The 14,141-nt window shown below is 46.2% G+C and overlaps 1 protein-coding gene across 2 annotated transcripts in view; it reads right to left on the reverse strand.

Moving 5' to 3' along the window:
* capn3a (calpain 3a, (p94)) overlaps window positions 1-14,141 on the reverse strand; it is a 90,848-nt gene that overhangs the window by 25,391 nt on the left and 51,316 nt on the right. For both annotated transcript variants that reach the window (XM_061987641.2, XM_061987640.2), the window contains exons 10-12: window positions 8,359-8,528; window positions 5,115-5,126; window positions 4,814-5,022 (exon numbers count right to left, since the gene is read on the reverse strand). In XM_061987641.2, the coding sequence (XP_061843625.1) occupies window positions 4,814-5,022; window positions 5,115-5,126; window positions 8,359-8,528 (391 nt within the window). The remainder of the gene's footprint in view (window positions 1-4,813; window positions 5,023-5,114; window positions 5,127-8,358; window positions 8,529-14,141) is intronic.

Here is a 14,141-nt window from a genome sequence, read left to right on the forward strand (position 1 = left end):
AAAACAACTTCGTTTTTTGTCCTAATTAGGAGGAATGTTTTGACAGTGGAATGGTTAAAGTGGGTTGACAAATGTGGGAGGAGTAGTCGACAGAAAAAAGGGTGAAAATAGGGTTTGGAAAACTGGGAATTCCTGGAATTTTTTTTAAATTGGAAAAAATGATCGTTTGAATGTCCAGAATGAGTGGAATATGTTGAAGGTAGAATGGTTTAAATAGGTTGAAAAATTTGGAAATGGTGGAAGTCTGAAAAATGGCCAATTCATTTTAAAAGGGAAAACCTGGAAATCTGGGAATTTTTTTTAGAATTGTTGTAGAGCACACAATTCCCAAGCAGGCTGAATATTTTGAAGTTGGAACGGTTTGAATCAGATGAAAAATGTGGGAATTGTGGAACTTTGAAGAATGTTTCCAAACATTTTGGTAATTTCGGGAAAAGCTGAAATTTTTTGAAAATGGTAAAAAAAACAACTTAAATGGTCTGAATGAGTTGAAATGGTGTGTGTTGGAATTTTTTAAATCGGTCGAAAAATTATGAAGTAGTAACATGTTGAATTGGAAAATTGTATTACGGAATTCCTGGAAATTCGAGAAAACCGGGAATTTTTCCAGTCCAAAAAACAACTTCGTTTTTTGTCCTAATTAGGAGGAATGTTTTGACAGTGGAATGGTTAAAGTGGGTTGACAAATGTGGGAGGAGTAGTCGACAGAAAAAAAGGGTGAACATAGGGTTTGGAAAACTGGGAATTCCTGGAATTTTTTTTAAATTGGAAAAAATGATAGTTTGAATGTCCAGAATGAGTGGAATATGTTGAAGGTGGAATGGTTTGAATAGGTTGAAAAATTTAGAAATGGTCGAAGTCTGAAAAATGGCCAATTCATTTTAAAAGGGAAAACCTGGAAATCTGGGAATTTTTTTTTAGAATTGTTGTAGAGCACACAATTCCCAAGCAGGCTGAATATTTTGAAGTTGGAACGGTTTGAATCAGATGAAAAATGTGGGAATTGTGGAACTTTGAAGAATGTTTCCAAACATTTTGGTAATTTCGGGAAAAGCTGACATTTTTTGAAAATGGTAAAAAAAAAAACTTAAATGGTCTGAATGAGTTGAAATGGTGGGTGTTGGAATTTTTTTAATCGGTCGAAAAATTATGAAGTAGTAACATGTTGAATTGGAAAATTGTATTACGGAATTCCTGGAAATTCGAGAAAATTGTGAATTTTGTCCTAATTCGAAAGAACGTTTTGACAGTGGAATGGTTAAAGTGGGTTGACAAATGTGGGAGGAGTAGTCGACAGAAAAAAGGGTGAAAATAGGGTTTGAAAAACTGAGAATTCCTGGAATTTTTTTTAAATTGAAAAAATTAAAGTTTGAATGTCCAGAATGAGTGGAATATGTTGAGGGTAGAATGGTTTAAATAGGTTGAAAAATTTGGAAATGGTGGAAGTCTGAAAAATGGCCAATTCATTTTAAAAGGGAAAACCTGGAAATCTGGGAATGTTTTTTTAGAATTGTTGTAGAGCACACAATTCCCAAGCAGGCTGAATATTTTGAAGTTGGAACGGTTTGAATCAGATGAAAAATGTGGCAATTGGGGAAATTTGAAGAATGTTTCCAAACATTTTGGTAATTTCGGGAAAAGCCGGAATTTTTTGAAAATGGTAAAAAACTCGAATGGTCAGAATGAGTTGAAATTGTGGGTGTTGGAATTTTTCAAATCGGTTGAGAAATTATGAAGTATTAACATGTTGAATTGAGAAATGGTAATACGGAATTCCTGGAAATTCGAGAAAACCGGGAATTTTTCCAGTCCAAAAAACAACTTCGTTTTTTGTCCTAATTAGGAGGAATGTTTTGACAGTGGAATGGTTAAAGTGGGTTGACAAATGTGGGAGGAGTAGTCGACAGAAAAAAGGGTGAAAATGGGGTTTGGAAAACTGGGAATTCCTGGAATTTTTTTTAAATTGGAAAAAATGATAGTTTGAATGTCCAGAATGAGTGGAATATGTTGAAGGTAGAATGGTTTAAATAGGTTGAAAAATTTGGAAATAGTGGAAGTCTGAAAAATGGCCAATTCATTTTAAAAGGGAAAACCTGGAAATCTGGGAATTTTTTTTTAGAATTGTTGTAGAGCACACAATTCCCAAGCAGGCTGAATATTTTGAAGTTGGAACGGTTTGAATCAGATGAAAAATGTGGGAATTGTGGAACTTTGAAGAATGTTTCCAAACATTTTGGTAATTTCGGGAAAAGCTGAAATTTTTTGAAAATGGTAAAAAAACAAACTTAAATGGTCTGAATGAGTTGAAATGGTGCGTGTTGGAATTTTTTAAATCGGTCGAAAAATTATGAAGTAGTAACATGTTGAATTGGAAAATTGTATTACGGAATTCCTGGAAATTCGAGAAAACCGGGAACTTTTTCAGTCCAAAAAACAACTTCGTTTTTTGTCCTAATTAGGAGGAATGTTTTGACAGTGGAATGGTTAAAGTGGGTTGACAAATGTGGGAGGAGTAGTCGACAGAAAAAAGGGTGAAAATAGGGTTTGAAAAACTGAGAATTCCTGGAATTTTTTTTAAATTGAAAAAATTAAAGTTTGAATGTCCAGAATGAGTGGAATATGTTGAAGGTAGAATGGTTTAAATAGGTTGCACAATTTGGAAATGGTGGAAGTCTGAAAAATGGCCAATTCATTTTAAAAGGGAAAACCTGGAAATCTGGGAATTTTTTTTTAGAATTGTTGTAGAGCACACAATTCCCAAGCAGGCTGAATATTTTGAAGTTGGAACGGTTTGAATCAGATGAAAAATGTGGGAATTGTGGAACTTTGAAGAATGTTTCCAAACATTTTGGGAATTTCGGGAAAAGCTGGAATTTTTTGAAAATGGTAAAAAAAAAACTTAAATGGTCTGAATGAGTTGAAATGGTGCGTGTTGGAATTTTTTTAATCGGTCGAAAAATTATGAAGTAGTAACATGTTGAATTGGAAAATTGTATTACGGAATTCCTGGAAATTCGAGAAAACCGGGAATTTTTCCAGTCCAAAAAACAACTTCGTTTTTTGTCCTAATTAGGAGGAACGTTTTGACAGTGGAATGGTTAAAGTGGGTTGACAAATGTGGGAGGAGTAGTCGACAGAAAAAAAGGGTGAAAATAGGGTTTGGAAAACTGGGAATTCCTGGAATTTTTTTTAAATTGGAAAAAATAATAGTTTGAATGTCCAGAATGAGTGGAATATGTTGAAGGTGGAATGGTTTGAATAGGTTGAAAAATTTAGAAATGGTGGAAGTCTTAAAAATGGCCAATTCATTTTAAAAGGGAAAACCTGGAAATCTGGGAATTTTTTTTTAGAATTGTTGTAGAGCACACAATTCCCAAGCAGGCTGAATATTTTGAAGTTGGAACGGTTTGAATCAGATGAAAAATGTGGGAATTGTGGAACTTTGAAGAATGTTTCCAAACATTTTGGAAATTTCGGGAAAAGCTGACATTTTTTGAAAATGGTAAGAAAACAAACTTAAATGGTCTGAATGAGTTGAAATGGTGCGTGTTGGAATTTTTTAAATCGGTCGAAAAATTATGAAGTAGTAACATGTTGAATTGGAAAATTGTATTACGGAATTCCTGGAAATTCGAGAAAACCGTGAATTTTGTCCTAATTCGAAAGAACGTTTTGACAGTGGAATGGTTAAAGTGGGTTGACTAATGTGGGAGGAGTAGTCGACAGAAAAAAGGGTGAAAATAGGGTTTGGAAAACTGGGAATTCCTGGAATTTTTTTTTAAATTGGAAAAAATGATAATTTGAATGTCCAGAATGCGTGGAATATGTTGAAGGTGGAATGGTTTGAATAGGTTGAAAAATTTGGAAATGGTGGAAGTCTGAAAAATGGCCAATTCATTTTAAAAGGGAAAACCTGGAAATCTGGGAAAAAAAATTTAGAATTGTTGTAGAGCACACAATTCCCAAGCAGGCTGAATATTTTGAAGTTGGAACGGTTTGAATCAGATGAAAAATGTGGGAATTGTGGAACTTTGAAGAATGTTTCCAAACATTTTGGGAATTTCGGGAAAAGCTGGAATTTTTTGAAAATGGTAAAAAAAAACTTAAATGGTCTGAATAAGTTGAAATGGTGCGTGTTGGAATTTTTTAAATCGGTGGAAAAATTATGAAGTAGTAACATGTTGAATTGGAAAATTGTATTACGGAATTCCTGGAAATTCGAGAAAACCGGGAATTTTTCCAGTCCAAAAAACAACTTTGTTTTTTTGTCCTAATTAGGAGGAATGTTTTGACAGTGGAATGGTTAAAGTGGGTTGACAAATGTGGGAGGAGTAGTCGACAGAAAAAAGGGTGAAAATAGGGTTTGGAAAACTGAGAATTCCTGGAAAATTTTTTTAAATTGGAAAAAATGATAATTTGAATGTCCAGAATGCGTGGAATATGTTGAAGGTGGAATGGTTTGAATAGGTTGAAAAATTTAGAAATGGTGGAAGTCTGAAAAATGGCCAATTCATTTTAAAAGGGAAAACCTGGAAATCTGGGAAATTTTTGGAATTTGTCAAGGGAAAGCCCGCGATTCCGGAATAGGCTGAACAGTTTGAAGTTGGAACGGTTTGAATGGGATGAAAAATGTGGAAGGTAGAGTGTGCCAAAATCTGGAGAAGAATAATAATAAATGGATGAATTGTGGTGTAGAAAAGCATATGTGTGAATGTTTTGGAGCATTTACACAATTAGTGCAAATATTGTATGGAACCAACCCTAACCCTCCTGGAGTCCCCTGAAGCCACCCAGACTCCCACCGCCCACTCACTCTGAGGTGTTCTTCTTTTCGAAGAAGACCCGCAGGATGAACTCGCCCTCCTGGTGCGGCTCGTAGGTGGAGGGAACGATGACGTACTCGCCAGGACTCAGCCGGAAGCGCTGGGTGACCTCGCGGAGGTTGATGTAGGACTTGCAGCGGGCTTTGGACGAGGTGAAGAGGAAAAAGTCCTTGGTCATGTGCTGCTTGTTGCCGTGCATCTGAAAGAGGATGGAGAATCTCCTCTGAGACTTTGGGTAACCAAAACCAATCAAAGAGGCTGGCCTGGTCTGATCCTGGAGGACATCCTTACCTCCTTGGGCACCTGTAGACAGACAGAGCAGACCGGTAACTGTTGGGATCTGCAGAAAAGTTCTTTGCTAAGTCTTAGGAATGTGCCAGAATGAAGTGACCAAGGGTATTTTGTACGAACCCTTTCTGAAATTACTTATTTCTTCATTCTGGAGCGGGGAATGTCAACCCCGGTCCACATCCATCCATCCATCCATCCATCCATCCATCCATCTTCTTCCGCTTATCCGAGGTCGGGTCGCGGGGGCAGCAGCCTAAGCAGGGAAGCCCAGACTTCCCTCTCCCCAGCCACTTCGTCCAGCTCTTCCTGTGGGACCCCGAGGCGTTCCCAGGCCAGCCGGGAGACATAGTCTTCCCAACGTGTCCTGGGTCTTCCCCGCGGCCTCCTACCAGTCGGACGTGCCCTAAACACCTCCCTAGGGAGGCGTTCGGGTGGCATCCTGACCAGATGCCCGAACCACCTCATCTGGCTCCTCTCGATGTGGAGGAGCAGCGGCTTTACTTTGAGCTCCTCCCGGATGGCAGAGCTTCTCACCCTATCTCTAAGGGAGAGCCCCGCTACCCGGCGGAGGAAACTCATTTCAGCCGCTTGTACCCGTGATCTTGTCCTTTCGGTCATAACCCAAAGCTCATGACCATAGGTGAGGATGGGAACATAGATCGACCGGTAAATTGAGAGCTTTGCCTTCCGGCTCAGCTCCTTCTTCACCACAACGGATCGATACAGCGTCCGCATTACTGAAGACGCCGCACCGATCCGCCTGTCGATCTCACGATTCACTCTTCCCTCACTCGTGAACAAGACTCCGAGGTACTTGAACTCCTCCACGTGGGTCCACATCCAGCCAGACAGAACTCTCCATTCCATAGAATGGAAAGTTCTTCATTATGCTAGACCATAGTCACTACGCCCGCCCTCCAGACGTCGTCTTGATCCTCTTATAGCACTTCGAACACCTGATTTGCAGTTCTCTACCAAAACGCTTTCCTGAGAGTGAGCAACCCCAACTCTTGTTGACTTTCTATTTAGCTTCCTGTGTAGCAGGAGTGTAGAATAACATCCTGGCGGCCAGGCTAGATGGCTTTGATTCCAGAGCCCTCAGGAGGATAGAAGGCATCACGTGGAGCCAGCATGTCACCAACAAGACCCTAAGAGAGCTAACCCAACAGCTCCCAGCCTCTCGCCTCGCAGCAATGCGGCGAGTGCGCTGGTATGGCCATGTCATCCGCCTGCCAGGGGAACACCCCACGCGCAAAATCCTGGACTTCAACCCGCAGCGAGCTGGCTGGAGACGCCCTAGAGGCGCCCCCAGCACTCGCTGGCTGGATGTATTTGCCCAGGACCTTAAGGCCTGCAATGTGACTATGGCACAAGCTCAACACCTTGCCCACAACAGACCCAGATGGAGAGACCTGGTTGCTATGGTCGGCTCTACGCGCCCTGAAGTGCAAGAGGACTAAGTAAGTAAGTAAGTAAGTAGCAGCAGTGAACTGGCGACTGGCATCCTGGTGCTTATTGGAGCTGGATCCAATATATGTGGAACATCAGTCAGTTTTATTTCCCAAACAACAAAAATCTGGCACTTGGATAAATGTAGCTCATGGCCCTTGCCTTATAGAAAACCCAGAAACTCTTGGGCGATTGCATTTACATGTCTTCTTCTTCTTTCGTGTAACGTCAGATGACCATCTCGGTGTCGCGTAGCCATACCCGCATCTCTGGTCCTAGGTGGAAGAGGCTGGCTTCCGAGGGCGGTCCATATAAGGGGCCGGCGGTCTGCTCAGGGTCACCGCACTCGCATGCCGCACTGTCCGCCAAGCCCCACGTCTTCATTGATGACCCAAAGCGACCGACCCCAGTCCGTAGACGGTTCAGCATGGTCCATTGCCGGCGTGGTAGGTCGTCTCCTCCAATGGCACCATCTCCTGGGTCCCAAATGTAGCGGTGGACTCGGGAGGGCCTTGCTGACTCCCACTCCTGCTTCCAAGCTGCTGCCAACCATGCACCCACCTCTGGAGATGTCCTCAGAGGTGGAGTTGAGCATCTCTTGTGCTGCCTTGTTGTAGGGGTGACGGGATTTGAGTCTGCTTGGAGGTGCTGGTGTTACTGTGGTGTTGTGCAAGATGTGCCAGTCATATTTTTGTGTCTTCCTAGCCAGGGCGAAGGTGGCAGCCTCCCGTCAGAGGCCGGCCGGTGCTATTCCCGCAAGGACCGGCAGGAGGGACACAAGGGTAGGCTTCAAGCATCCAGTTATTATCCGGAGGGAGGTATCAATAGCCAGTTTCTGGGTTTTCTCTAAGGCAAGGGCCTTGCCTTAGAGAAAACCCAGAAACTCTTGGGCGATCGCATTTACATGTCTTCTTCTTCTTTCGTGTAACGTCAGATGTCCAACTCGGTGTCGCGTAGCCATACCCGCATCTCTGGTTCTAGGTGGAAGAGGCTGGCTTCCGAGGGCGGTCCATATAAGGGGCAGATGTTAATTATATGGTCGGCGGTCTACTCAGGGTCACCGCACTCGCATGCCGCACTGTCTGCCAAGCCCCACGTCTTCATTGATGACCCAAAGCGACCGACCCCAGTCAGTAGACAGTTCAGCGTGGTCCATTGCCGGCGTGGTAGGTCGTCTCCTCCAATGGCACCATCTCCTGGGTCCAAAATGTAGCGGTGGACTCGGGAGGGCCTGGCTGACTCCCACTCCTGCTTCCAAGCTGCTGCCAACCATGCACCTCTGGAGATGTCCTCAGAGGTGGAGTTGAGTATCTCTTGTGCTGCCTTGTTGTAGGGGTGACGGGATTTGAGTCTGATTGGAGGTGCTGGTGTTACTGTGGTGTTGTGCAAGATGTGCCAGTCATATTTTTGTGCCTTCCTAGCCAGGGCGAAGGTGGCAGCCTCCCGTCAGAGGCCGGCCGGTGCTATTCCCGCAAGGACCGGCAGGAGGGACACAGGGGTAGGCTTCAAGCATCCAGTTATTATCCGGACGGAGGTATTAATAGCCACGTCGACCTTTCTCACATGAGGGCTTTTTACATTTACATGCCTTGACTTTGGTTACTACCCAGAGTTCAAGACCGCAGGTGATGGTAAATCTATGATTATTTCCCTTTTTACCTATCAAGAACTCTAGACATTATAGAGAGCCAAGGTTTGAGGAAGAAAACTCCACTCTAACAGGAAGAACCCCTGACAAGAGCCTCCTTCTCTATGAGAGTTGGTTCAGCTCGATCCACAATAGTAACAAACTAACCTCGTAGATCGCAAAGCCGATAGTGAACAGGTTGGCGCCCATCTTACGCTCTTTCCGTCTGTTCTTCTGCATCAGCGCCACCACGAAGGTGCAGCCAACCTCATTGTCTTCCGGGTCATCGTCCTCCTCCAGCAAGCGAAGGCGGTACTGAGGGTTGGTCCAGAATGTGTCTGCAAAGGGCACAGGAAAATGACCAGTATGCTTCAACGGGGGCTGTCAGGAATTGCTCAAGTACTACGGTCCCCTGGTCATATAAGGCCTTTTAACCTTTTTAGAGCTGTTTTCGACCAAAGGGTTTCATAGTCGAATCTGATTGATTAAGTTATGCCTATCGTCAATGATCAGTCAAATCTATGGCGTTGTTTTTTAAGAGAAACAGATGAAGATCTGTAGGAGTGTATACTGGTTCCTAGGTGTGACGTCACGTTTTTTTCCCAGCGTTAATGGAAAGTTATGAAAGAAACAGTCTTCATGTTTTAACTCGCCTCCTTCTCACAAAGGGTTGGGTTTAACATCCGACGATTCGACTTCGAGGTTGCCATCAGCCGTCGAATCTTCGACGATTTCAGGACAGTCCTAGAACTTTTCCAATACAGTTTTCTAAACCTTTAACATAGAAGCTGTAGCTGTCTGTAGGATTTCCAAATCTCTTTTTGAATTACTGTAAGTCTTGAACTGTTGAACTACGTCCAACTGTTTCTGAAACGAGAGAATGATTTCCAGTGATACATGCGCCATTATGGTAATCATAGGAACTGCGTCACAGCAGCTTCGGGAAGACAAAGATCTGATACAAAGCAAAGAGGGGGTTTGATATCAGCCCGTGTGAAAGAGAGGGGCAGATCCCAAATCCTTTACACGTGTTCATTCTGTTTGTCTTATTCACCATCAAGGTGAATAAGAGAAAGAGCCATCAATCTGTCAATCCTTTCCGTGTCCGGGCCAGGTAAGGTTCCCCGTGTTGAGTCAAATTAAGCCGCAGGATCCACTCCTGGTAGTGCCCTTCCTCATTAGGGTGAGAAGCTCTGTCATCCGGGGGGAGCTCAAAGTAAAGCCGCTGCTCCTCCACATCGAGAGGAGCCAGATGAGGTGGTTCGGGCATCTGGTCAGGATGCCACCCGATCGCCTCCCTCGGGAGGTGTTTAGGGCACCTCCGACCGGTAGGAGGCCACGGGGAAGACCCAGGACACGTTGGGAAGACTGTGTCTCCCGGCTGGCCTGGGAACGCCTCGGGATCCCCTGGGAGGAGCTGGACGAAGTGGCTGGGGAGAGGGATGTCTGGTCTTCCCTGCTTAGGCTGCTGTCCCCGTGACCCGACCTCGGATAAGCGGAAGAAGATGGATGGATGGACCATCAAGTTTTTCTGTCATCATACCCTAGTATGACAGTTTTAGCATTTTGAACATGCATACAATTATCAAATATTTTCAATTTCTCATTACAGCTTGCCCAAATAGGAGTTGGAAGAAGCCGAGCTAAATTAACATCAACTATTTAGCTTTTTATCGATCAGTTGTGGTGAAGAAGGAGCTGAGCCGGAAGACAAAGCTCTCGATGTACCGGTCGATCTACGTTCCCATCCTCACCTATGGTCATGAGCTTTGGGTTATGACCGAAAGGACAAGATCACGGGTACAAGCGGCCGAAATGAGTTTCCTCCGCCGGGTGGCGGGGCTCTCCCTTAGAGATAGGGTGAGAAGCTCTGCCATCCGGGGGGAGCTCAAAGTAAAGCCGCTGCTCCTCCACATGGAGAGGAGCCAGATGAGTTGGTTCGGGCATCTGGTCAGGATGCCACCCGATCGCCTCCCTCGGGAGGTGTTTAGGGCACGTCCGACCGGTAGGAGGCCACGGGGAAGACCCTAGGACACGTTGGGAAGACTATGTCTCCCGGCTGGCCTGGGAACGCCTCGGGATCCCTCGGGAGGAGCTGGACGAAGTGGCTGGGGAGAGGGAAGTCTGGTCTTCCCTGCTTAGGCTGCTGCCCCCGCGACCCGACCTCGGGTAAGCGGAAGAAGATGGATGGATGGACCATCAAGTTTTTCTGTCATATACCCTAGTATGACAGTTTTAGCATTTTGAACATGCATACAACTATCAAATATTTTCAATTTCTCATTACAGCTTGCCCAAATAGGAGTTGGAAGAAGCCGAGCTAAATTAACATCAACTATTTAGCTTTTTATCGATCAGTTGTGGTGAAGAAGGAGCTGAGCCGGAAGGCAAAGCTCTCGATGTACCGGTCGATCTACGTTCCCATCCTCACCTATGGTCATGAGCTTTGGGTTATGATCGAAAGGACAAGATCACGGGTACAAGTGGCCGAAATGCGTTTCCTCCGCCGGGTGGCGGGGCTCTCCCTTAGAGATAGGGTGAGAAGCTCTGCCATCCGGGGGGAGCTCAAAGTAAAGCCGCTGCTCCTCCACATGGAGAGGAGCCAGATGAGGTGGTTCGGTTATCTGGTCAGGATGCCACCCGAATGCCTCCCTAGGGAGGTGTTTAGGGCACATCCGACCGGTAGGAGGCCACGGGGAAGACCCAGGACACGTTGGGTAGACTATGTCTCCCGGCTGGCCTGGGAACGCCTCGGGATCCCCCGGGAAGAGCTGGACGAAGTGGCTGGGGAGAGGGAAGTCTGGGCTTCCCTGCTTTAGGCTGCTGTCCCCGCGACCCGACCTCGGATAAGCGGAAAAAGATGGATGCATGGATATTTAGCTTTTTAGTTTCCTTTCCCAGCATTATAAGACATTGAAACAACGTTGAGAACTTGTTGAAGTAGGTTCTGTTGTTGAGCAACTCAAACGTAACGTTGAAACAACATGCTTTTTGACGACGTTTAACCAATGTCGGGTTTTGACGGTGATTTGACCGTTGAAATTTGGTCATTTCCCAACCAATATTCTACAATCATAACTTTTATGGACAGAATTTCTAGGCGCAGTCAGGGCGTTGAGGGGATCTGGTTTGGTGGCTGCAGGATTAGGTCTCTGCTTTTTGCAGATGATGTGGTCCTGATGGCTTCATCTGGCCAGGATCTTCAGCTCTCACTGGATCGGTTCGCAGCCGAGTGTGAAGCGACTGGGATGAGAATCAGCACCTCCAAGTCCGAGTCCATGGTTCTCGCCCGGAAAAGGGTGGGGTGCCATCTCCGGGTTGGGGAGGAGATCTTGCCCCAAGTGGAGGAGTTCAAGTACCTCGGAGTCTTGTTCACGAGTAAGGGAAGAGTGGATCGTGAGATCGACAGGCGGATCGGTGCGGCGTCTTCAGTAATGCGGACGCTGTATCGATCCGTTGTGGTGAAGAAGGAGCTGAGCCGGAAGGCAAAGCTCTCAATTTACCGGTCGATCTACGTTCCCATCCTCACCTATGGTCATGAGCTTTGGGTTATGACCGAAAGGACAAGATCACGGGTACAAGCGGCCGAAATGAGTTTCCTCCGCCGGGTGGCGGGGCTCTCCCTTAGAGATAGGGTGAGAAGCTCTGCCATCCGGGAGGAGCTCAAAGTAAAGCCGCTGCTCTTCCACATCGAGAGGAGCCAGATGAGGTGGTTCGGTTATCTGGTCAGGATGCCACCCGAATGCCTCCCAAGGGAGGTGTTTAGGGCACGTCCGACCGGTAGGAGGCCACGGGGAAGACCCAGGACACGTTGGGAAGACTATGTCTCCCGGCTGGCCTGGGAAGGCCTCGGGATCCCCCGGGAAGAGCTGGACGAAGTGGCTGGGGAGAGGGAAGTCTGGGCTTCCCTGCTTAGGCTGCTGTCCCCGTGACCCGACCTCGGATAAGCGGAAGAAGATGGATGGATGGACCATCAAGTTTTTCTGTCATCATACCCTAGTATGACAGTTTTAGCATTTTGAACATGCATACAACTATCAAATATTTTCAATTTCTCATTACAGCTTGCCCAAATAGGAGTTGGAAGAAGCCGAGCTAAATTAACATCAACTATTTAGCTTTTTATCGATCAGTTGTGGTGAAGAAGGAGCTGAGCCGGAAGGCAAAGCTCTCGATGTACCGGTCGATCTACGTTCCCATCCTCACCTATGGACATGAGCTTTGGGTTATGACCGAAAGGACAAGATCACGGGTACAAGTGGCCGAAATGCGTTTCCTCCGCCGGGTGGCGGGGCTCTCCCTTAGAGATAGGGTGAGAAGCTCTGCCATCCGGGGGGAGCTCAAAGTAAAGCCGCTGCTCCTCCACATCGAGAGGAGCCAGATGAGTTGGTTCGGGCATCTGGTCAGGATGCCACCCGAATGCCTCCCTAGGGAGGTGTTTAGGGCACGTCCGACCGGTAGGAGGCCACGGGGAAGACCCTAGGACACGTTGGGAAGACTATGTCTCCCGGCTGGCCTGGGAACGCCTCGGGATCCCCCGGGAGAAGCTGGACGAAGTGGCTGGGGAGAGGGAAGTCTGGTCTTCCCTGCTTAGGCTGCTGCCCCCGCGACCCGACCTCGGATAAGCGGAAGAAGATGGATGGATGGACCATCAAGTTTTTCTGTCATCATACCCTAGTATGACAGTTTTAGCATTTTGAACATGCATACAATTATCAAATATTTTCAATTTCTCATTACAGCTTGCCCAAATAGGAGTTGGAAGAAGCCGAGCTAAATTAACATCAACTATTTAGCTTTTTATCGATCAGTTGTGGTGAAGAAGGAGCTGAGCCGGAAGGCAAAGCTCTCGATGTACCGGTTGATCTACGTTCCCATCCTCACCTATGGTCATGAGCTTTGGGTTATGACCGAAAGGACAAGATCACGGGTACAAGCGGCCGAAATGCTATTCCTCCGCCGGGTGGCGGGGCTCTCCCTTAGAGATAGGGTGAGAAGCTCTGCCATCCGGGGGGAGCTCAAAGTAAAGCCGCTGCTCTTCCACATCGAGAGGAGCCAGATGAGGTGGTTCGGGCATCTGGTCAGGATGCCACCCGAATGCCTCCCTAGGGAGGTGTTTAGGGCACGTCCGACCGGTAGGAGGCCACGGGGAAGACCCAGGACACGTTGGGAAGACTATGTCTCCCGGCTGGCCTGGGAACGCCTCGGGATCCCCCGGGAAGAGCTGGACGAAGTGGCTGGGGAGAGGGAAGTCTGGGCTTCCCTGCTTTAGGCTGCTGTCCCCGCGACCCGACCTCGGATAAGCGGAAGAAGATGGATGGATGGATGGACAAATTCGACGTTGAAACAACATGCTTTTTGACAACATTTAATCAATGTTGGGTTCTGACGTTGATTTGAACATTGAGTTTTGGTCATTTCCAACCAACAACGTGGATCCAACAATGGACACCAACATTGTCTCAATTTACAAATACAACTATTTTGCAACGTTGTTTCAAAGTCAGTCTTAAAGGACGTGTATGTACAATCAACGTTGTATCAATGTCCTGCTGAGTTGTCTGTTTTGACCAATGGCAATGCAAGATACTCCGAGAGGTGCTTTTGGAACTGGAACTAACCGATGCGTTACAACTGGAGCCGTAAAGTAGAGATGCGCGGTTTGCGGGCACAACCGCGGAGTCCGCGGATTATCCGCGGATCGGGCGGATGAAATAAAAAAAAATTAGATTTTATCCGCGGGTCGGGTCGGGTCGGGTGGTTGAAATTTAAAAAAAAATTAGATTTTAAATAGATTCAGGCGGGTGGCAGTTAAACCAATTCGGAAATATATATACATAGTTAAATGTTGTTACCCACATACGAAAAACGAGCAGGCACCTGCAGCATATGCCACAACAGAAGAAAAAAAAAGAAAAGAGATGGACACTTTTACGGAGCGGAGAAGGGAC

The sequence above is a fragment of the Nerophis lumbriciformis genome, linkage group LG26 (assembly GCF_033978685.3).
Source record: "Nerophis lumbriciformis linkage group LG26, RoL_Nlum_v2.1, whole genome shotgun sequence".
Classification (NCBI taxonomy): Eukaryota; Metazoa; Chordata; class Actinopteri; order Syngnathiformes; family Syngnathidae; genus Nerophis; species Nerophis lumbriciformis.